Here is a 22,732-nt window from a genome sequence, read left to right on the forward strand (position 1 = left end):
TTCTCAACATTTTATGAGAAAAATTATATATCACTGTGATATTCACAATTTGAAGATTTATAAAGGTCTTAAGATGTATCCTTCCCAATCCCTAGAACTCTCTCCACCCAACTTCATGTACATTCTGCCTCCGTGAATGATACATACCCCTCTTTTTATGACATTCACATACACCATAAGATCTGTATAAGATGTATTCCATGGGGGACTGAGGGTTCCTTTCTTGGTAGTAATGGATGTAAAATAATATTTTTTAAGAGAACATTTTAATGGTCCTTAATTAAGGTAAACAATTAGGTAAAATCCCACTGAAAGAGAAGGTTTAGCTTATCCTAATAAAAGAGAGATAATTAGATATAATATTAGTTAAGTAAATTTTAATAAAAACAGCTTTTATGGCAATCCAAAATATGTACTTTGAAATCACCTACCTAATTAACTTATGGAAATGAATTTTATTGTACAATTGATCTCTTCATATTAAAGGTGAACAAAGGACAGAAAAGCCGAAAAGGAGAAGGCTAAAGGAAAAACTATAAAATGTTTCTATTTCTACTATCCCTCCAAAATAGTACTAAATATTTGCATAAAAATTAAAGAATAACAGAGTGGACAGGAAATGCGTTGAAAGCATCATGAGCTAAATATCAGATTTCTGTTCTTCATATCCGTTTCACAATCCAGAAATTTTCACTCTTTCTCTTTGCCTTCCTGATAGTCTAACCCTATTTTTGATTCCGTTGCACTGGCATTTCTATGTAGGTCAGAGATTAATGTAGTCTAATTTTTCCATTGATGTATATAGAGAAATCCAAAGAAAATCATAGAAAGAATGAATTCAATACATATTAAAATGTTTGGGGCATTGAGGAATATTGCTTCATCTCTACCCTAGTGTAGAGACAAGAATGAACATGTCAAGAATATAAAGACCTCTGTCCTCTTGTCACTTTTACAATGATAGTGCAATCACAATGTTTCCTATCAGCTAAGATCTCACAATAAAAGAGAACCAATACTTTAATATCTTCCCCAAATGTCTCCCTGTTTATATTACGCTTCTAATGAAAATTTTCCACTGAGTATGTTCTGTATCAGAGTCACTCTTCTGGAGCCAGAAAAAGTAAAAAAAAAAAAAAAAAAATTCTCTTTTCCCTTCTTTTTATCCTTCCCTTCATGCTAAAGCTCATTTTTTTCTTTTCTCTACCTTTTCTCTCTTTCTTTCTCACATTAACTTTTTTTCCTCTTCATTTTCTGAGCCACTGCTTCAGTTAGAAGTAAAGGATATTATGTATTATATATCTTCTATAGTCACTGGAAGAATAAATGGGCCTCTGCTATTAGCTAGCTTACACTATTATAGTTACTTGGTTATAAGGAAAGAACAAAACTGAACAATTAACTGACTAAATCATGACCTAAAAGTTAATTCACTGTTCATGTACTAAACTGTCAGGCATTAGCTGAGGTTTGATTTAATAAATACATACATATATAATTATATATTTATTATTGTATAAAAGGTATTGTAATAAATTAATATAACTTTCAAAAGTATATTCACATGTATACTGCCAAATGCATATTGTTCTTCAAAGTATCACTTTGTGAAGTTGTAGGTATTCCAAATATGTTGCCATTGTTCAGAACATTTTCAGAAATCATTTTCTAATTGTGAATTTTTATCTCCTGAGGGGAATTGTTTAGGGGTCACAATCAAAACTCATTTTGAAACCATGGGGTGATCAAACTGGATTGATAAATGAAATATAGCTATTTTCTTGTGTGAAAGAAAGTATCCTTTCATGAAGTATCTCTGAAACATCTCAAAGTATAGCATCAAAAGTCTGTTGGACATTTGCTTAAATTACTAAATTCTACTCTAATGCCATTTAAGAAAAAGATTCATTTGGCTATATATGGTACATGTGTTTAAGAAAGGTCTTTATACAGCCACACCTACTAGAATATTAGTGACAATTTAATTACATAAACAAAGCAAAGAACAGCAAGTTAACATATTTGGCATTCTGATACATAGGTAATATATTTTGTTCGTTTATTCAACTATTGCATGCTGACCATAATTCAAGTATATATACACAATAAAATAAATACAAGTCCAAGAATAGATGCTCTTTTTAAAAGGAATTTATACTGTGAATATATAAGCTTATAGTATTAGGAAATCCAAAGGTTAAATGAAAATATACATTTCCTTGTGGATAAACATGATTTAATGAAATGTTATCATGTAATTATAGTGTTTTTCAAAGAAATGACTCTGAAAATTTAGTAAAATATTTGTTTTCTGGCCAACATATGACTAAAAAAAAAATAAACATTTTTGTTAGCTATTTATCAAATCTAGCAATATATGATTTTAAGTATTATATCCATCAATGTGATGAATAGTCCAAATTAGTTATCAAATTCTATTCTAAATTAATGTCTTCAAAAATGATAAATTTTGAACTTCTGAAGTCCATTTATTTCTTAAATTCTGTCATTTTTCTCCACTCCAATCAAAATGTAAAATATAAAACATAAGAGAAAAATTTTAATTGCAACAAGTTACATTTCTTAAGCTTTCTATAAAAACTTTTCAAGGAATGAATAGATCTTCTCAATTAGTTAGGATGTTTGAGTATGTCCAGTAGGGTGACCAATCCTTTTGTAGATGTTGTCATGTTTATAGTAGGTGGTGCTCATGAACACGCAACCGACTGTCTGTAGGTCCACCTAGAAGGATCTGTGATATAAATTAAAAATATTTTATTATATAATATGATGTTTAAACTAGATTTAATACTGAATGCAATTGAACATGAATACTCATGAGTATGCTTATTGGTAAGGAAATAAAAGATACAGAATCTACATTTTTATAAGTAACATTTGGAAATGTAGCTAATAATTTTAAACATGGCCTCTTTTTAGATAATTACCTTTTTTAATTTATGGGTAACAGAGTCCAAAAAATTAGACTTTTTATTGCTTCCATTTAATTTTAGAATCTGTTTGCAATACCTCCTGGAGAAGATACTGAGTGAAAAGGGGAAAAAATGGCAAGGGAAAGAGGGTTCATGTGATTGACATTTGCTTTGCATTGTTGCCATTGTTTTACATTAAGATAGTTGCATATCACCCCTCTCCTAAATTGGAATATAATAGAATATAGATTTCATAATTATGTGTCATTGGTTGGTGAGAGAATTTGCCATTTAATCTTTATTTCAAATTGACATTTTTAATGAGTATCAACTGATTTTCTAATAGACCTCATTTTATTGTTTACAATATAAACATCATAATAACATAAAATATACTTTTATTTATTTATATTATATATTTCAAAGAATAATAAACCATTTTTAATGGATTTGTTTAAAGTAGCAAGAAAAATCTTATTCAGTTAGTTCTCTGGCTTACTGAGTCAAACAGGTTATGATACTGATCTTCATGTTTTATATATTTTTCTTTTTGATTATATTTTTAGTATTAAGCAAATGAAAATATTTCACCCAGTTATGCACATGTTCTTTAATAGGTTCTTAAATTATGTATAATTAAAGCAGCTTTAAGATTTCAAAATGATTAAAAGATGAAAAAAACATTTGTTACTACACTATCTTGGTAACTGTATTATTCAGCCCTCTGTAATACAGAATTCAAATGAAATAATTACTGAAAATACTTGGATGACTGTATTAGAATAGTCACATCTATATAACAAAGTTGAGCTTGCTATTTTTGACAATGATTTTCTCTGAAAAGAATGATGAAATTAGTTTTAAATCCACACATCAAGACAAACACTGAATCCTAGTGAAGATCACTTATAGAAAACAGTCATTTTCAAATCCGTTCCTCAGAACCAAAAAGCCAGGGCTCTAACCACCACCCACGTTAAATGGATCAATTCCACTTTTTAAAAACGTATTTAATATATTAAGATTGTGCTTAAGATTTCTTTTTTAAACCTCTGACCTAACAAAACAAAGGCTATTTACCTGATCTATTTTTAGTGACTTGGGTGAAATCATCCTCATCCTCATCACAGCTATCACAGTTTAATTGTTGGACTGTTTCTGACTGCCTTTCAGCTTGATTGACATCTTTTTGCTTATTGAAGCTTTGAAGTGCAACAAGACGGTGATGTATTGCTGCATACAGATATCCTGTATCTTTGGCGCTGGCCTGCATGAGGAAAATTAAATTGTTAAAAATATAAATAACTTATTAATGTTAGCCACCTTTTACACATTTTTAATCTTTCACTATCAGTGAGGAAGGATTTATATGGCATAAATCTAGAATGTAAGAAAGTGTTAACAACCCTAAAAATTAAGGGATAGAAAGCCAATTAATCTTGAACCGAATTGCATCCTAAAGTGTACGATTTTATGAGGACCCAATTTGTACATTTTAAATTCAGAAAATGAAATTTTGTGGTTCAAAATTTCTATTTGAATTTAAGTTTGTTAAGATCATCCTTCCTCCACTATTTTACACTATAGAAAATTATAGGGTTGTGAGGAAAAAAAGATTTCCATTTACTTTCCATCACTTTGTTTAGACATTCTTCCAAACTACATAGCTTGTGGAGAAGCTGAGCTCATTAGAGCAGTCTATGATATTGTACCATAAACACATAAGAAGTTCTTACTTTTCAACTATGCTATTTTTATGGTTTTTATTAATATAAAAATTATGGTAACGATAACATTGATATAACATTTACTCTTATAATATTCTTTTTTAGTTCAATCCTTAAAACTGTGGGTTAAGTATTAATTTCATTTATATTAGCAAAAGCATATAGCATATCATCCAATGTATACTTGTTTCTCTGTTCCTTTTACAAAAGAGGAAATTTGTCTCAGAAAGGTAAAATGACTTGTATGAGTTGCTAGTCAGCAAATTGGCTGATATTTCAATCTCAGGTTTTTGTCATTCAGGTCAGTGGGATTAATGGAATAAATTATAGTCCATAGTAGAATAGAATTCTTTCACCTAATAAAAGAATTTTTGAAGAACAAACTACTATTAATGTCAGGAAAATACTCATTTACATTAAGTTAAATTACATAGATGGGCTGGGCAAGGTGGTTCACAGCCTGTAATCCTAGCACTCTGGGAGGTCAAGGCAGGAGGATCACTTGAGCTCAGGACTGCAGGACAACCTGAGCAAGAGCGAGACCCCATCTCTACAAAAAATGGAAAAATTAGCTGGGTGTGGTGGCACGTGCCTGTAGTCCAGGCTATTCAGAGGCTGAGGCAGGAGGATCGCTTGAGCCCAGGAGTTGTGGTTACTGTGAGTTATGATGATGCCACTGCACTCTAGCCAAGGCAACAGAGTGAGACTCTGTCTCAAAAAAAAAAAATTACAAAATCACATGTATGTATTTTGCAATCATATTAGCTATTTAATCTCAGCAGCCTTTTAAAGTGTATTGTTGTTACCATCATTTTGGGAGTGAGTAAAATTAGTTTAAGGAAAGCTAGGTACCTTGCCTGAAAGTCATACAGTATGTACAATCTGGTACATATGTATGTTTATATATACATACACACAGATGCACATATGTACTAAAATATAAGATAAAAATGTTAATAGTGACCATCTCTGAGGATGGACTTTTGAGTGATTTTTACTGCATTTGGTTTGCTTATCTCTAATAAGTCTTCTACTATTTAAAAAGTCAGCATGGGTAAGGTATTGAGTACCAGAATCTAATTATGGTTAACAGTTTCAGTCTCTGGCTGGCTGCTTTACCCACCTAAAACCAGGAGGATCTGGCCTAACAGTGTAGTCTCCCGAAAAAGTGGTAAACATTGATGAACATTACCTTACCCTAACATTTTAATATTCAACATCACTTACACCTAACAGTGCACTTACTGGTGGTTAATAAAACCTTGGTTTTTCATCACTGGGCACTTACCAACTTTTTTCCCATTACTGTATGGAAGCCAATTTGCTTGTATTGTCACCTCTGCCTGAATCACTTGGGTACTGAGCTTTCTCCAGTCTTCTGGATCTCAGCCCATGGGGAAACCAAGGGTTTTTTGTTTTTTTGTGGTTTTTGTTTGTTGGTTTTTTGCTTTATTCTTGCCAGCTCTCTTGAGTCTGGATCTTGTATTTGAGGTTGAGCATTCCTGCTGCCAGGAACAACTAAAGCTGTGCTCCCATCTTGTTACCTTGGAGATCTACTCATGTCCAGAATTGGAATTTGCTGTTGGACTGGTTGTTTTAACTTGCCAGCCTGTGTTTTTCCATTGCTCACTGGTTCCTTTCTGGTAATCCCAAAGCCTTTTCAATCTCAGTTTGCAGGATAAACATCAGGCTTTAGACTCTGCTGACCTCTTTCTGGGAGCCCTTTCTGACAATAGCCACTTTGGTAACTTACTAAGAACGTTGACATAAGTTCAATAGTAAAGAAAAGGGTAGAGATTTGATTGCATAGATCATACAAATGTCTTGGAATGGATAACAATTGATGACTTTGGTGTTAATTTCTGAGGCTGTAAACAATCATAATGAATGGCTGGTTTTTTGCCATTGGTATAGATTATTTAAACAAAATGAAAAAAACAAATTAGTAATTTCAGAGATCTTTTATTACAGTAGGATAATCCTCTATCACTGAAGTTTCTCACTTACCTGAATCAAAAATATTTTGATGCTATAGTCTTCTAAATCAGTAGCTGTTATTTGTAAATTTTTGTGGTTTGCCCTTTGAATCTTCATTTGAGCCCACAGTTTGCTGTTGAGGATCAGCCTCAGACTGCCTTGATTGCGCATAACTGAAATAGGAAGGTGAGTATGTCAGACAACAGAACTGTTGATGCCCTAGCCTTCCAGGGGAATTCGCTGTTTTTGAAAGCAAAGTAAATCTTGTAGTTGTTTTTCAGACTGTACGTTTACTATTAAGTTGTAATTTGACTAGATTATAACTTGGTTTTCAAATTGTATTTGAATTTTATTATGTTGGAGAACATTTTTTTTTAGCTTAAGTGCTGGGATTACATTGTTTTTGCCATAATATTTAAAAGTGGTAAAAATTTTAGAACTCCTTTTAAGACCTAATGGTCAGAAGAATATTTATCCAAGAATTGTTTACAATGGAGAAAACTGAAACAAAACCTAAAGTGTCAAAAAAATTAAATTAGTTCAATAAATTATGGTGCAACCATTTAAGAGTATATTATGAACCCATTAAGAATATTGCTGAAATATATTTACTGATGTGGAAAGATGATCATAGTATGCTATGTAAAAGAAAAAATCATGTTACAAAGCAAAATAAACACAATGATTCACAAATTTTACAATCTATGCATACATTTATGTATATAGAGAACAAAGTCCAGAAGAATATATTCTATTAACAGATGCTATCTCAGGAAGATAAGTCTTTAAGTGATTTTCTTTCTTTCTTTCATTGATCCATATTTTCTGTTTTCTACGGTGAATGGGTATTACCTGTTTAATAAAAAGAAAAGTTGTTTTGGGTTTGTTTTCGGTTTTGTTGTTTTTGATTTTTTGGAGGGGGTGGGGGACAGATTTGGCAGGCAGTAGAATTAAATCAGAGTAGAGAACTAGTTAGTACCTGCCTTAGGAACATTACTTGGTTGGGTTATTTGGAAACTTGTTTGTCAGTTACAGAACCGAAGGTACTGTTCCTATTCTTTTTATCTGAATTTTATTCCTTACTCATTTCTACAGCTTGATATCAAAAACTCAACAACTATCCACATACCTGGATCCAACTTCTACCTGTGGTCTCCTCCAAAGCTTTGACCTCTCAAAATTGACCAGTAAACCCATATACCCCACCAGAACTCTGCCTGTGCTCACTTTCAGTTTGGACCTCTGAACAATGCCCATTGTGTCTTTTTGGATGCCAAACCTCTTGTATCTTTCAGCTTGACTGGCTCCAGCTTCTGATCATCACTCTGCCTGCAGGATTCAATACACCTTTTATCCTTAGAAATTCACTCTTCATCCCAACCTCCACACCATGTTTGGAATGCCAAGGATAAATTATGTGGCAAGTATTTTCTTTTAGAAAAATGTTTCACTTTACTAAATAATTTGCGTCATATTTTTTCAAACAATAATGAGATTACTATTTAGGTGTGTGCTGGGCTCTGAAATAGGTGTTTTACATGCATTATCTTGTTCCAGTCTCATAATCAGTAAGTCATGAACTACATCCCCATTTTATATTGATGCTACTAGGGTAGAAAGAGATTAAGAAACCTGTCCAAGGTCACTAGTTAGTCAGTGCTGGAGTCAGAACTAGAACCCATGCAGTCTGACAGGAGAGCCTACTTGAAATGGGAAGCTCCTGTAGTACGTTAGGAATAATATTGTTTTTTCAAGAGTCTGATTTATTGATGTGTTTTATAATACATCTGAAGAAAATTATGTGTACCTATATTACAAATTTTACCCTGCGAAAGCATGGCTTGCTTTACAAAATGATTCCTTACTTAGTCTTGACTGTAATGTTCCACAGTCACTGCTTGCTGTGTCATTCAGTCTCAAAGTTCCTCTGCCTTTTTCAATCCAGGATTGTGTTGTTTTGTTGAATATAAAAAGCTTGCAGTTGATCTAAATGACAAGTTTTAAAAATGTAAAATATATAGAAATTTTTTCAAAGCAAATTATTTCCTATGCCATAACACTTATTTGTCTGCTCTTTTACCAGAATAACCTTTGTTAATGATTTATATACCAGCTTTTAAAATTTATTATATTTAACTTTTAAAAACATGGAATTTTTGAATAGTTCAAACATCAAAAAGTAAAAAGACATACAAAGTGAAAAGACCCTCCAACCCTTGTTTCCCATCTACCAATTTCCACCCCCACAACAGGTAACCACTGTTATTGATATTTTGTTTATCCTTTCAGAGATATTTGTATGTATACACATGCCAATACATATATGTTCCTCTTTTTTTCTATAAATTGTACAATACCATACATACTTTCTGCTTTCTCACTTAAAAATCTCTCTCTCTCTATATATATATATATACACACACACACACTAACTTTTAAATTAAATTTATTATTTGAGCTATGTAATGTTATTTGAAAATAAAGGAATCATAGAACTATTTTCATGCTTAAAAATTTTCAAAAATAACATGAGAATGTGAATAACTAGGATGTGATACCATAGGGTACCCTACTATAATTTAATGATTACCAGTGGTTCTCAAATATTGCTGTGGACAAAAATCACCTAGACAATCTGTTAACAATATAGCACGCCAGAGCTTCACACCTAGCAATTACTTCAATAAGGCTAACGTTAATCTAATCCAAGGGTTATGCTTTAAAACACTCTTGTGTCTGTAGATCATGGGGAAAGTGAAGAGGAATGGAGAGAGTTTGGGAGAAAAGCAGATGAAGAAAGGCAAAGGGACATTCCTGTCTTGTTGAAAAATGACAAAGTTGTAGTAATTACATTTCATATGCCTATGCTGATAGTGATACCACTGAACATTCAAATCCTATGTATGATATTGTAGTGCACATCTGTGAAATTCTTGAGTTATATGAAATTCTAAACTTTTTAAAAAGGAAAGCAGAACTCTTATTGAACTGAAATCAAGTCATCAACATTGCAAAACCTTGAGTGTAAATAGAATTACTTAATCATGTGATAACACTAATTATAAAAGCAAGTATGAAAAGTATAAAGCATGGGTCTGAAGTTATTTTAAGACAGGATCCTTAGCTATCTTCTTTCTAAGGGACTAATAGGAACAGTTGTAAACCCAACAACCCATTTTCTGCAAATTATGCATATAAATATAAGAAGATAACAAAATATTAGTCTAATCTTTGGGAGTTTCCAGCATTTTTATTAAAACAACTTAGTCTTTATGAAAACTGTTCTGTCTGCACTTTTAAAGATGTCCCTAACAATGGTAACTTTATTCCATGTATGTAAGTGCTACCAGAAAGAGTAATACATGATATACAGACCTTTAACACATTGTGTTCTTCTTCCTCCCCTGTTACAACATCAATTTTCTCCAGCAAACATTTTTGTGGGAGTTGGGAAGAGAAAGCAGCAGCTGATTCAATTAGAGATGTATTTTTAATAGAGTTTGTTCCTAAGAGAAAATGGAGGAAAAACACACAAAAGACCACATTTTCTCTACTGTGAAAGTTCTTTGCCCTTAACACACGTCTCCTTGGCTTTTTATAATAATAAATGTCTCCAAAAATTCAAAGCCCCTGAGTTTGGGGAAAATCTCCGTATTGATTCCTCCATAGCATTAAGTCAAAATAATTTTAAAGTTTATACATCAGGTAACCATATTTATATGCTTTAATCTTTACCAAAAATTTTTGAAATGCTATATCTTTTTATTTTATAGAAATTAAATGACATGAAAATCAGGAAACAAACAGGAATCAAATCAGATGTTTTACAAATGAAATAAGTCTTACTTGAATTTAAGGAGTTGATAGGAAATTCCAGAGTGGATTTGAATGGTTTTTCCTTGGCATATGAGTCATTTTCAGATTGAGGCTGGGTGAGTTTTTGAGTGTCCTAGATGGGGGAAAAGATGCATTATTGCAATAAGCCAAAAGATACTTTTGTTCTATGTCAACACAGCAAACAAGCTCAGCTGCTATAGTTTTGTTTTGGATTCCTATGTGCTGAACAAGGAACTCTTCCTTATTGTTAGAAGGTCTTCGTTCTAATCCTCAGAAAACATAATCTAGTTATCACCAGCCTACTTCAGGCAGGATCCAGTCCTGGCAACAATGGAAAAAGTTCTAGTGGCACAAAGGAAGGTAGCAACTGTTCCATACTCCCACTAGGCTAACCTGCTACCCAGGAGGTACAACTATCATTTCTGTTTCAAGGTATTTTAGTATTCCCAGAAATTCACTTTTGCTATCCACTTCATGGAAAAAAGAAAAAAAAATTATGCAGAGACCCCACTAAATGTCTCAGAGAACATCTTTGTAGAAAAAAAATCCTAACTTTTCCCCCAAGGCAATTTTGCCAACACTTTTATAGCTACATACTTGGGACTCTGTACATATGTTGTAACCAAGGCCCACATGAGAAAGACTGAGTTATTGCTAAGCCCTTTGTAATAATATATATCCCTCAGCAGAACAGGGAGAATTGGAACAGTGATACTTAAGAACTCATGTTTATATCTTTTCCCTCACCAACTCAAGATTCTTTCACATTCTTTAATTGAACATCAAGATATTCCCTTACAATTGGTAGAGAGGGTTGTAATTATTCCTATTTTAAGGAAATAGAAACTAAGGCACAGAAGGTTTAAATGACTTACTCTAAAAGCACATGGTCAGCCAACAAGCCAGGAGTGCATCCTGATCCCCAAATCACAAGGTCACATGTTTATAGGATTAGAGGACAAGTATAAATCATCTCTATAGTTCCTGTTATCTTTGGGATATTACCAATAAGAGATAAGAAGCTCAAATTTCTTTATAAGTTAAAATGCACATAGGAAATGTGCACAAGTTCCTTCTCAAACCAAACCTATCGTCCCGACTGTAGTTTATTTGTATAGGTATCTGTGTCCTCTTACTAGATTATAAACACCTCTAGGGCACAGTGTCTCCTTTAGCTTTGCATAATCACTTACTCAGGTGGTTTTCAAACCTGGTTGTACATTAGAATCACCTGATACTCTAGCTTACTCCACAGACGTTCTGATTTAATTGATCTGGGATGAGGCCCAGGCATGGAAAGCCTTTAAAGTCTCACCAGGTGATTCTAATATGCAGCCAAATTTGAGATCAATGCTTTATATACCATAAGAACTCAGTACATGTTTGGGAAATTGAGTTGAATCTTAAAGTTGATCCTGTGAGGTCTGAAAAGCATTGTGTCTGATATCTTACAGAAGCTGTGTCTAATCTAGTATCAAACTTAGAAATAAATGATATGGAATAAATGTGCCTAACTACACTGCCTGGAACTTCAACCTGGAGGTTGGTCCATTCTGGTTCAGATCCAAAGGTATAGGTCAACAGCTCTAGGACTGCTGGAGTTGACTTTCATTTTGGGCATGACAGAAGGGTGCCTCTAAGTCAAAAAGCTCTGATGGTACTCTTGAATTGGCATGTAGCCTGGGGCATGTCTAAAATAAACTAGATCTTAAAAATGACTGATTTACGAAAGCCCTAAAAATCTTGAAATAAACTGGCTTCGTGAATTAGTTCTTTCATTCATCTGAGCCCTTACACAGGTTTTAAAATCTCTGCAGCTTCCTTGGGATTCTTCACGTAACTGGTAAACCCTAAGACAAGCTAGCCCCCTGGCGCTATCTCAGCTACCATCCTGATCCGAGTGAAGGCTGGAAAAGGTACGAAGATGTGATGGACCAGATGAAACCAGAGGCACAGTTGTTCCACAGCTTTCACTTTGCTGTACAGTTCCCCATTGTAGATTATGCTGTCTTAGAGATCCGAACTCTGGGAAGGGCAGAGCAGCAGCTGCCTCTTCTAGGAGGATACTCAGTATTGAATAAGGATGATGGTAGTTAGTTGTTTTCACTAGGCAAGTATATTCCCCCTAGGGAATAAAGCACTATGATTTTTTTTCTCTTAAAGCTAGCAAATAAAAAGTTATAGTAATGCTTTTTGATGTAAAAGCTTGAAAGTTAGCATTGTGGTTAACTAGTAAGAACAAATAGGCAATTAATTTTAAATGCATCTTGTTTGGAAAATGCTATTGAAAAACTATATTAAAATATCACCAGTTGAGTTTATTTAGCTATTGCAGATAATCCTGGGATTTCCTTGGGTACTAGTGATCTAACATAAGTCAAAGAACTATTTAATATTTCACATTAGTAATAATGTAATAATGATACAGTTCCCTTCCTCTGTGGGTTCCTGTCTATTATTCTAACAACTAGGACATGCTTTCCAGGAGAATCTTTCTAGTTAAAGAAAATGTGCCTTCAAACCCAGGAGGTAAAAAGTATACTCCAATTTAACATTGCTTTTAATTATCTAAAAATTTGCCTTCAGAAATTTGAAGTGACAGCTCTCCATATAATAATAGAAATATTTACCAAAGTCTTACCAAAACTCTTTCTACCATGTTTTCTCCAAAAACGAAATTGAAACTGCAGCTTTTAAAAGAGCACTTATCTTCGTTTGGTTGACATCTAAGAAAAAAAAAACCAAGCATTTGCTATTTTAAATACATGGATAAAGCCATTTAAACCTTAGCAGATGAAATAATCAAATTATTTAATAGATTTATGTAAAACATAAACATCTGCTGTTAACTTTTATCTGAAGTTAATGAAAAATAAAGGAAAAATTGAGATAGGTACTTCCAGAGGTGATTGTCAAAATATTTGCCTGCTGTCACAGCACTGGCAGAGACCAGTCCTGGCTGCCTGTGCCCACCACTGCAGTGGGTGTGTGATCTGCCAGGAGGGCTGCCCAACCCTTACCTTTTTGCTTTTCCAGCACAGCCTGTCTAATCTATAATCTATACTCTTTTCCTCAAGTGGCTGATGCTTTTAGCAATCAGAGATCTCCAGAGTAAAAGCAAAGGCAACCTGTCTTGTCAGTTATAGTTGAGTGTGCACTGGTTTAATTTTTTTCCTCCCAGAAACTTTTTTTAATATTAAAAGTGTTTTTGCATGATGAGAAACTCAAAGACATTCACCTTTCTCTTTGTAGACAGGTGTGCTGAGGGTTCTACTCACTGCATCCCCAGTGGGCACAAAAGGCAAATGCTACAGAGCCTAATCATATGAGTCAATTTATGTCCACAGCTAGATTTATGTCTCAGATCAAACATTCCTTCATCACTGGTAATGCTAATAAATATCAAGTTTTCATTTTGCAGATTTATACCGCTTTCCTTGTCTATCCAATGTATGCCAGTAAGTAATAATGACAAAAATAATTTAAAAGAGGAAAAAAAGAATGCCAGAGAAAGGGGAAGAAAGACTAATCGAATAACCAGATGTTGCTTAACTAAATAAAAGTTTAGCTATACCTTTTCAAAAAGTTCTTTCTCACCCCAGTCAATGAGACAATGAAGAAAATCCAATATTAATATGATAATATTTAAATACTAGACATATTTTGCAAAACATCTTAAACTTGTGTTCTTATAAAATTTCCTTTCAAATAGAATCTTGGCAATTTATCCATACAATGTCAGAAAATTATTTTGTGAATGGTTACATTGATAAAACAAATAATGAAGGACAACCCTTCTGTTTTCTCATTATTAACTTACCCTACTGATGTTGCACCTGAAAAATGCTGATTGGTAGACAGCTGGATTGAAATTCTGGCATTTGGTAAATTTTCACTTAGCAAATAGGAATTCTCCTCAGAAACCTGAAAGTAAAAAAAAAAAAAATCTATCAAAAATTTCATTAAAAGTGTCTTACTATGGGAGCATCAGACAAGGAAACAATAATTATAATTAAATATATCAAAAGCTTACTATGTTCAAGTACTGCCCTATGTGTTTTATGTACATTATCGCATTCACTTCTCACAACTCTATGCACTTCGTACTTCTATTATCCACATCTTACAGAAGAGTAAATTGACTCAAAAAGCTTAAATATTGATAATTTGCCCAGGTCACATACAAGGGAGGTGTGTCTGACACCAGACACTGTATGTAATATTCAGGAATCCCACTACTTTTTGTAATTTTTACCTTATTAGCCAAATGAAGTTAATTCTTACTTCTGTATTAGCAAAGCTATCGTTAAGGACTGTTTAATCCCTGGAAATATCCTAAGAGCTTCACCCTCACAGGCACCCAATGTGAGAGGAAACTCCACTCATTTCTTCATCCTGAAATTTTTGACTGGTAACTTAATCTACTTTTGATGCATAACATATAATCTAAATTTTGATCTATACTTTATAGTACATGGCATTCCAAAATAAAGTGTAATATAATAACATTTTAGAAATTAGTCAACACAGTTTTTCTTACATAATTTGAAACAAATTAAAAAACATGCATCACTTCTTAAATAGAAAAAAGAAAGAACTTATGTAACATAGTGATAATTATTACATTACATTTAAATGAAAACTTTTACTAATATACTATGTACAATTAAAAACATATTTTACTTACAAATCACATGACATGCATAAATGATGAAATGATTTTTAAATTCATAATGGGTCTCACTAAATCATGTCTCGCAAAGAAAGGGGTTTGGAAATATAAAAATGTTGGTAAATGCTGACCAAGTTCAACTCTTTCATTTCACTGATTAAAAAAAAGTATGTTGGGTGGGTGCTTTGTTTGGATAAGCATGGTTAGATAGTGACAGAGGCAGGTTTAGTACCAATTTGGTATTTTTTACAATTCCATGTGTCACTGTCCTTATGTTCATTATGGGAAAACATAACAAAACAAAACTATGTGACCAAATCTCAGTAGTTTAGCTGGAAACAAATGGCTGATGGAATAATTCTCAAATTCCAACCTACCTGTCTTGTATACTATCCCCCTGAAGTGTCTGGTTCTGCTGGAAGACACAGCTATCACTACAGCAACAGAGTAGACCCCCAAACCCATACCTGCATGGCTGGAGCAAATGAGTGTCTCCTTAGGCCTACAATGAGTGATTCAGACACTACAACAGTTGGAGGAGAGAATTCTTATCTGTCTCTGGAGGCCTCCCGGACCTTCCTAATTACTATACAGGGAGTTCTCTGCTCCCGTTATTCACGAAGATGGGTCTGGAATGAATCCCTGGTATGACTGGCAGAGCCACACTGTGATGTCGACCAGTTGGAGATATAGAAAATCCCTGTCCCTTTTTCGACTACTGACTCTGGCTCCTGCCCACCTCATTGCTCCCTGATTCTCACAGGTGGTCAGTGCTCTGGGAAACAAGACACCCTGATTCCCACAGCCTGGGACACTGAGCTTTACAGCTGAGGAGACACCACAAGATTTGTTCCAGGGAACAACTCTCCGACTTAAGAGGACAAGTTTAATAAGGTTACAAAGGGCCTTTTGCTATTTATCCCTGTGTTTCTCGAGCCTGGCAACTGCTTTAGCAACAGAACAAAGCTTAGGCAACCCCCAATTCTGGATGTGGGAGCCTAAAACAACATACAAAAAGAAGGATGAGGGATTAAGGTCAGTCCGACTGTTGAGGGTTTTCTTACCTTATTTGCTTTTTCTTTAGTCTTACAGGATTCCAATGCACTGTGTCCAACTGTTTTTCTTACTTTTTCACAGCTTTGAACTTGAGGTGGCTGCAAAATAGCAGGTCTGAGAACATGTTCAGAATGCTTCACAGGACCTTAAAAGAATAGAATTTAAAACTCAATGTATTTTTAATGAAATATTCCTTCTTTTCTATTTCTAGCTAATATAATGCTTATTTTCTAAAGCATGATTAAATGAGGGACTAATGTTAATTAATCAAAGTCAAAATAGCTCTTGAATTGCCTACTACTCACTCTCTGCCTAGCTTTTGCCCAATAACTATTAATTTTGATTGTGAGACCTGGCTTACCAAATATATTTCTTCATGTTTTGTCACCTCACTCTACCTCCATACCCCTCAACACACACATATATAAGCAGATTAAAATATAAATAGTAAAATGTAAAATTTATGGCATTTTTGAAATAGAAGTTCCATACCTTGTTCTGCACTGTTTTCGTCAACATTACTTTGCACAAGAATTGATGTCATAAAAACATTGTTTTTCCTCACTGTAAGAAAAAATATTTAAATTTTTTAAATCTGTGAGTTTCTACACTATTTGGCATTTAACAATTGTGTTCCAAACTCACCAGTAGATGTCACTGTCGGCGCTAATAGAGTAATAAGCAGTGCGCATTAGAGCGCTGGTTCTGCTAAAAATGGGATTGCCAGGTAAGTTCCGCTACATAGTGCTCTTTTCTGTAGCTTGTTAGTCAGGTTAGAATGGGCCTACTGAGCTGGGAAGTATCTCTTCTGGGTCTAAAAGATGCCTGACATACTGTTGCTCAGTCATGCTTGGAGTTATTAATAAAAATATAGATTAATTCATTTAAAGACAAATTTCATTGGTAGGGGGGAATCAGTTCAAATGAAGTGAATAGTTTGTATTTTTTATTTATCAGTGGCAAACTTAACTTGGAAAAGGCAGTTGATTGTTCAGAAATAAAAATACACAAGAATAGAACCATCATTTATTTATCTATCTATTTATTTATTATTTTGCTTTTAGAGATAGGGTCTTGCTATGTTTCCCAGATTGGCCTTGAACTCCTAGGTTCAAGTGATTCTCCTGCCTCAGCCTCCTGAGTAGCTGGAACTACAGGTACATGCCACAGTGCCCATCAGAAATCATCATTTTAATGTGAAGAAAGTGCCAATCATTTCAAATATTTTATTATAATAAAATAGTTTTCCTTAGCAAAACATTACAAATTTCAAGTAAAGAGAAGTAATGTTTTAATTAGTGAAAAGTTTAATGGAATCCTATCCTAAACTTTGGAAGATGAAACTAAAGCATAGTTCCATATTTCAAGTACTACATATATTATAAACTATGTAGATGGACAATAATAAGTAAAATAGTGCAAATTGCTTTTATTTTTATAGGGCTGCATTATATAAAATAATGCTATCATAAACAAGAATTCCTTAGAAACATCAAGTTCAAACTTCCTACCAGAAGAAAACACATATGTTATCTGAATTAGTGAAGTTGGAATGCATAAGGTATTCTTCCCTGCACGTTTTGCTAAGGTTTCTATTTGATTTGTTGCTAATATGTCAGCATTTTATGATAGCTGAGAAAGAAAACTCATCATTAAGAAGAATGATTTTAAAAAGTCAGAGCGTCAAACTTGAGGTTCTAGAACTTCTTTATTACCTGGCCCAGAAGGGGGGAAGGTTGGGAGGTCAGTGAAGGATGAAGATCTCATTCGCTTCTGAGACAAGGTTGACACTAAAAGCAGATTGCAAACTAAAGTCAATAAGAAAGTGGGTTTTTTGTTTTAATTTAGATTTTTGCTGATTTGGAAAAATTTCTATATCACTACTTTAGAAAAATCTTTGTTTTTATCAATAAAAATAAAGAGTGCCTCTGGTGAGGATGATAAACTAATTTCCATTGAATTCAATACATATTTCTTGAGTGCTCATGTTGTGTACGACACTTTATCAGGCATGAAGATGAGCTCACGGAATTCACAGTGGAGGAGAAAGACATATACATAGGTAGCTATATTGCAAGGCAGAAGGCAATAGGACCCATTGTAAAAGGAATCACTGGAGTGCCTTGAGTGTAGAAGAGAAGCCAAGTGACTGATTTACTCAGAATATGGTGTATGATAAAGTTCTTTTTGAAGGGTAGATGGTTGCTTTAAAAATGGCCATTTCCCCTAATTACAAAGTTAATACATGCTCAATGCAGAAGCTTTGGAAACACAGCAAAACACAAAAGTGCAGGGTTGCGGGGGAGGGGGGGGACCAAATTCCTTGTAATTCCACTACCTAAGGTAACCACTACTAACATTGTTGCTTATGTCTTTCCAGTATTTTTTTCTATGCTGATAAATGGAATTTTTAAATACTGATTCACTGTTCAATCCACTTTATAGAATGTTGTTTTCACATAACAATATACCACACTACTCAGTGGAAAGAATTTTAACATTACCCTTTTGAAAAGTTTCTTAGTAATGTCACATTCGAAAGAAACATAACAGTCAACAGTCAAGGCTATACCTACCTCCCCGGGACTGAGAATCTGTAGTATGCCAAGTAAAAGATGAAGACCATACACGCTTTCTTGAAAAACCATTACATTCTGTAAGAAATTCAATGGAAGGGGTAAAATTGCTGCAATAACAAATTATCTTCAACCCATGATATGGCAGGATAAACAGAATTTCCTTTTGCCTGTGTAGATCATCATTTGATAACACATTAACTCCTGAAGCACAATTTTAAATACTGGTTGGTGATTATAAACACATAGGCATATAGTACTAGTATAAAAAAATTAGAAATGAGTGGCTTCAGCAAAAAATTGTATGTGCATCTGAGGTTCTACTGAGACTGTTTCTGGTAGGCTAAGGGACAGGCAGTAGAGAATAATGAAATTTAGTCATTAACATCCGTGTTCTTGGGGACCTACATATTATCTTTCAAAACAAAAGCCAATCTACTTGCGTGTCTAAAAATAAGGAAAACCATTAAGTTTTACATAGCCTATGCCACATGTCAAAATGCTTCTGTCTGCTTATTTTCTTTGGATAAAGATTGATTTTGGAATACAAGGTGTAAATCATTACCAAGTTCTGCTGCTTCATACAGGGTATCTTCTGCAGGTCTCTGAAGAGAAAAAAAACTGCTGATGAGAGCTGAGTATTTGCTATATTTATATCAGATTCCCACCCTGCCACTTTACAGAATTCTCAGAAGCCAGGCTTATTCAGCCCAGCCAGGGCAAAGCAGCTCACCTTTATTCACTAAGGCACATAGTCAAGAAAAATCAAAAGTCTGGTATAGCGGTTTATGTTTCATTGACTACATTGTGGGAGTCTGTGCAAGTGGAGATTTTGAGGCACTAACCCTCAAGATTCTGAAGTGGTCGGTCTAGGGTGGGGCTCTGGAATCTGCTTTTTTAAGGAGGTCTTGGAGGTTGATATTTTTCCTTAGTTTAATTTGTTTTGTAGTAGTAGGGTAAATTACCTGCACGAGTAAGAATGAATACCAAGAAATTAATATTCAAATAAGTTAAAGTGAGAATGCTACTAATCTTACTGTTTGTCTTTCATAGCAGATGATTTTGGTGTGATGCTGAAAAGCAGGTAGGATCCATGAGATCCCTTTTAACGTCAAATCTCACAGTGTAGAATTTATTTTATAACCAGTTTTAGGCTAGGTCAATTGGTAGGGGGCATGAGGAGTCTTAGCCCCCTAATCTCTTTCAGCCCCTCCCCTTTTCAAGTTACTCCAAATAAACCTATTATTATAGTAAAACAGCATATTCTCTGTTTTACTATAATAAGTAGCCTCTGGCTTCCCATTTCAGCCACACTGATATCTATAAATCCTGACCATATAAATATTCTGGAGGCACTCCTCTGCTTAACGAACAACAGGATAAACCCAGGCAGCAGTGATATCTTTTAGTATAGGTAGCTTCTTGAAATATAATTTTCTTCGTCAAAGTAAAATTAAAGAAAAGTAGTTTGACCTTACCTTAAAAGTTTGCTCTCCCTTTTCAAAAACAAATACTGGTTGAGCAATGACAGATTTTTCTGTAAAGGAAAAAGAACAGGCAAGAAATTAAAGTATAATCTGACATTTCTAACACCAACTAAAAGTATTTGAAGAAATTTTTGTTTTTTATTTTTCCTGCCTTTGAGCAAAATAAATCCAAGCTGTTTTACATGGATACTATAAATTGCATACTTATACACAATATAACAGTTAATCACAGAAATTAATACTTGGAGAAAGTGACAGTATGTTTCCATAAATAGATAATCCCATTAAAAGAACATGCTTGAAGTATTTAAGGAAAACAAAATATAATTAGCTGCCTTTAGAATCTCATCAGGACATAGTGATTAACACATTAATAAAAAGTTTCAATGAGTGAAAAATCTCATCTATGAATAGTGCTTCTCCTTGAGTTGGATCTTAAAGTATTAACGATATAGATGCACTGCATTACATCCTTAAAATAATCTACAAATAAGTCATATTTTCTTCATTAGAGTATTCATATACTAAACTATATTTTCAATATTTAGAATAAAAATTAGTCTTACACAGTGTTGTAAAGTAGGTAAAGTTTGTCTTCCATCCTGCCAGCCTTATTAATCTTTTATATTTTCCTATCTTAGGTAAGATATTAATAATAGAGACAAATTCATTCACTCTAGGGTATATATGACTGAAAATAGCTTTAAATATCAGCACTCCAGAATTCTTAGGAAATATATGGTGGTTAAAAGCTTGGGTTCTGGAGTTAGATAGGCATGTGTTAATATATAAGTTCCACCACTAATTGGCTATAGACTTTGGGAAACTTAATATGTCTGTACTTTAATTTCCTCATCTGAAAAGAAATGAAGATTATGACAGTACTTACCTTATAAAGTTTATATGAAGATTAAATGAGATTTTCAGATATAATTACTTAGATTTTATTGAGACCACACAAAAGCCTTAAAGAAAAGATATTAAATATTTGGCCTTCCACCAATCCCCCTTCTAAAACTCATAGCTATCATTGCTAAGTGATGACAACACATTCTTGATGAGCCCAAATAAGACCTGAGAACTTTTCTCATTATAGCAACCATTACCAATATATTGTCTTGGCATACACTCAGGTAATTTGCCATTCCTGAGCTGAATAAATAAAGCTCTAGCTGAGGAATTTCAAGAAACTACCAGACAATTACATCTTTTAAATGCCAGAAAGGGATTCCCTATTTCCCCACAATCTGATCCCATGAGACAGTGTCATAAACTCTGAGAGAACACCCTTTGTCAATCTCTTGGTGCCATGTGAACTTGGGCACCTTCTTCTAGTCCAGTGAGATTATAAATAAACTGTTTAGTTTTTTATGCAGGTGCTTACCATGCTGTTTGCCCTTGGAGCCAAGTGATCTCCAGCAGAAAATGCTCAATAACATATTGGCATTCCCATCCTTATGAAACTATAGTTCAATTCTTTGTTCTTTCTCAGAACAAGCTCTTTTTCCAGCAATTACATTAGATTTAAGAAATTATATTCCTAGAGACTTTGAAAAGAAATAGCTTTTGTGAGTATGCAAAGTAATATTTTTGAATTAGAACAATAAATGGGGTTCTTCTAAACTAGGCTTAGGAAAGTCATCTTCAAAATAGCATGACTTGACCAAAAATAACATCTTGACTTTCCCTCCATCAAAAAATATATCTAAAAACTTGCAAAAGTGATCTTCAGTGGCAGCATTAAGGAGAAAATCACAAAGGGCATATGGCACCGTAAGAAGGCCACCTCTATTCATTAATTGAACAAGTATTATCAATAAATAGATCATGGAAATTTCCCCAAATGAAGAATTTAGGTTTCCAGATTGAAAGAGCCCATCCAATGCTCAGGACAACATGAAAATAGACCTATCTCAATGCACATCATGAAATGCTAGAACCCCGTAGACAAAGAAAAGTTCCTGACAGCATCCAGAGGGAATACATAAGGTCACATACAAAGGGTCCAGAATCAGAACGGCTTTAGGCTTCTCAAGAACATTGGAAATTGGAAATCAAAGAGGCAAGGCTTTCAATACTCTGAGGGGAAATCATTTCCAGCTTAGAATTATATAGTAATATAAACCGTTGATTAATTGTGACTATATGATAAACACATTTCTAGACTGTAAAGTCTCAAAATAGGTATCCCATATCCACCCATTCTCAGGATGCTTCTGGAGGACATGCTCAACCAAAAGAGCTGGTAAACTAAGAATCCAAGAAACAGGGGAGCCAACTCAAGGGAGGCTGAGGCAGTCTCCAGGGTGATGGTGATGGGATATCCAGACTGACAGGCACACCCATCATAGCGAGCACCCAGTCCAGAATGGGGGAGGCCTCTGATGAGTCTCCAGGAAAGAAGACTCCAAGAAGAGGGGGCTCAAACTACTTGAGTATCTCCAGTGGTTGAATATTTTAAAAGAAT

The 22,732-nt window shown here is 34.0% G+C and overlaps 1 protein-coding gene across 1 annotated transcript in view; it reads right to left on the reverse strand.

Moving 5' to 3' along the window:
• Positions 1 to 2,511: 2,511 nt before the first annotated feature.
• The window catches only part of RANBP3L (RAN binding protein 3 like), a 36,424-nt gene continuing 16,203 nt past the window's right edge, over positions 2,512 to 22,732 (reverse strand). Inside the window, exons 2-15 of the mRNA XM_045565731.1 lie at positions 20,257 to 20,315; positions 19,344 to 19,383; positions 18,779 to 18,856; positions 17,918 to 17,992; positions 16,695 to 16,766; positions 16,211 to 16,347; positions 14,295 to 14,398; positions 13,116 to 13,200; positions 10,484 to 10,586; positions 10,013 to 10,143; positions 8,503 to 8,623; positions 6,668 to 6,810; positions 4,014 to 4,200; positions 2,512 to 2,752 (exon numbers count right to left, since the gene is read on the reverse strand). Coding sequence (XP_045421687.1) covers positions 2,709 to 2,752; positions 4,014 to 4,200; positions 6,668 to 6,810; positions 8,503 to 8,623; positions 10,013 to 10,143; positions 10,484 to 10,586; positions 13,116 to 13,200; positions 14,295 to 14,398; positions 16,211 to 16,347; positions 16,695 to 16,766; positions 17,918 to 17,992; positions 18,779 to 18,856; positions 19,344 to 19,383; positions 20,257 to 20,315 — 1,379 coding nt within the window. The 3' untranslated portion in view covers positions 2,512 to 2,708. The remainder of the gene's footprint in view (positions 2,753 to 4,013; positions 4,201 to 6,667; positions 6,811 to 8,502; positions 8,624 to 10,012; positions 10,144 to 10,483; positions 10,587 to 13,115; positions 13,201 to 14,294; positions 14,399 to 16,210; positions 16,348 to 16,694; positions 16,767 to 17,917; positions 17,993 to 18,778; positions 18,857 to 19,343; positions 19,384 to 20,256; positions 20,316 to 22,732) is intronic.

Source organism: Lemur catta, chromosome 12, assembly GCF_020740605.2.
Source record: "Lemur catta isolate mLemCat1 chromosome 12, mLemCat1.pri, whole genome shotgun sequence".
Classification (NCBI taxonomy): domain Eukaryota; kingdom Metazoa; phylum Chordata; class Mammalia; order Primates; family Lemuridae; genus Lemur; species Lemur catta.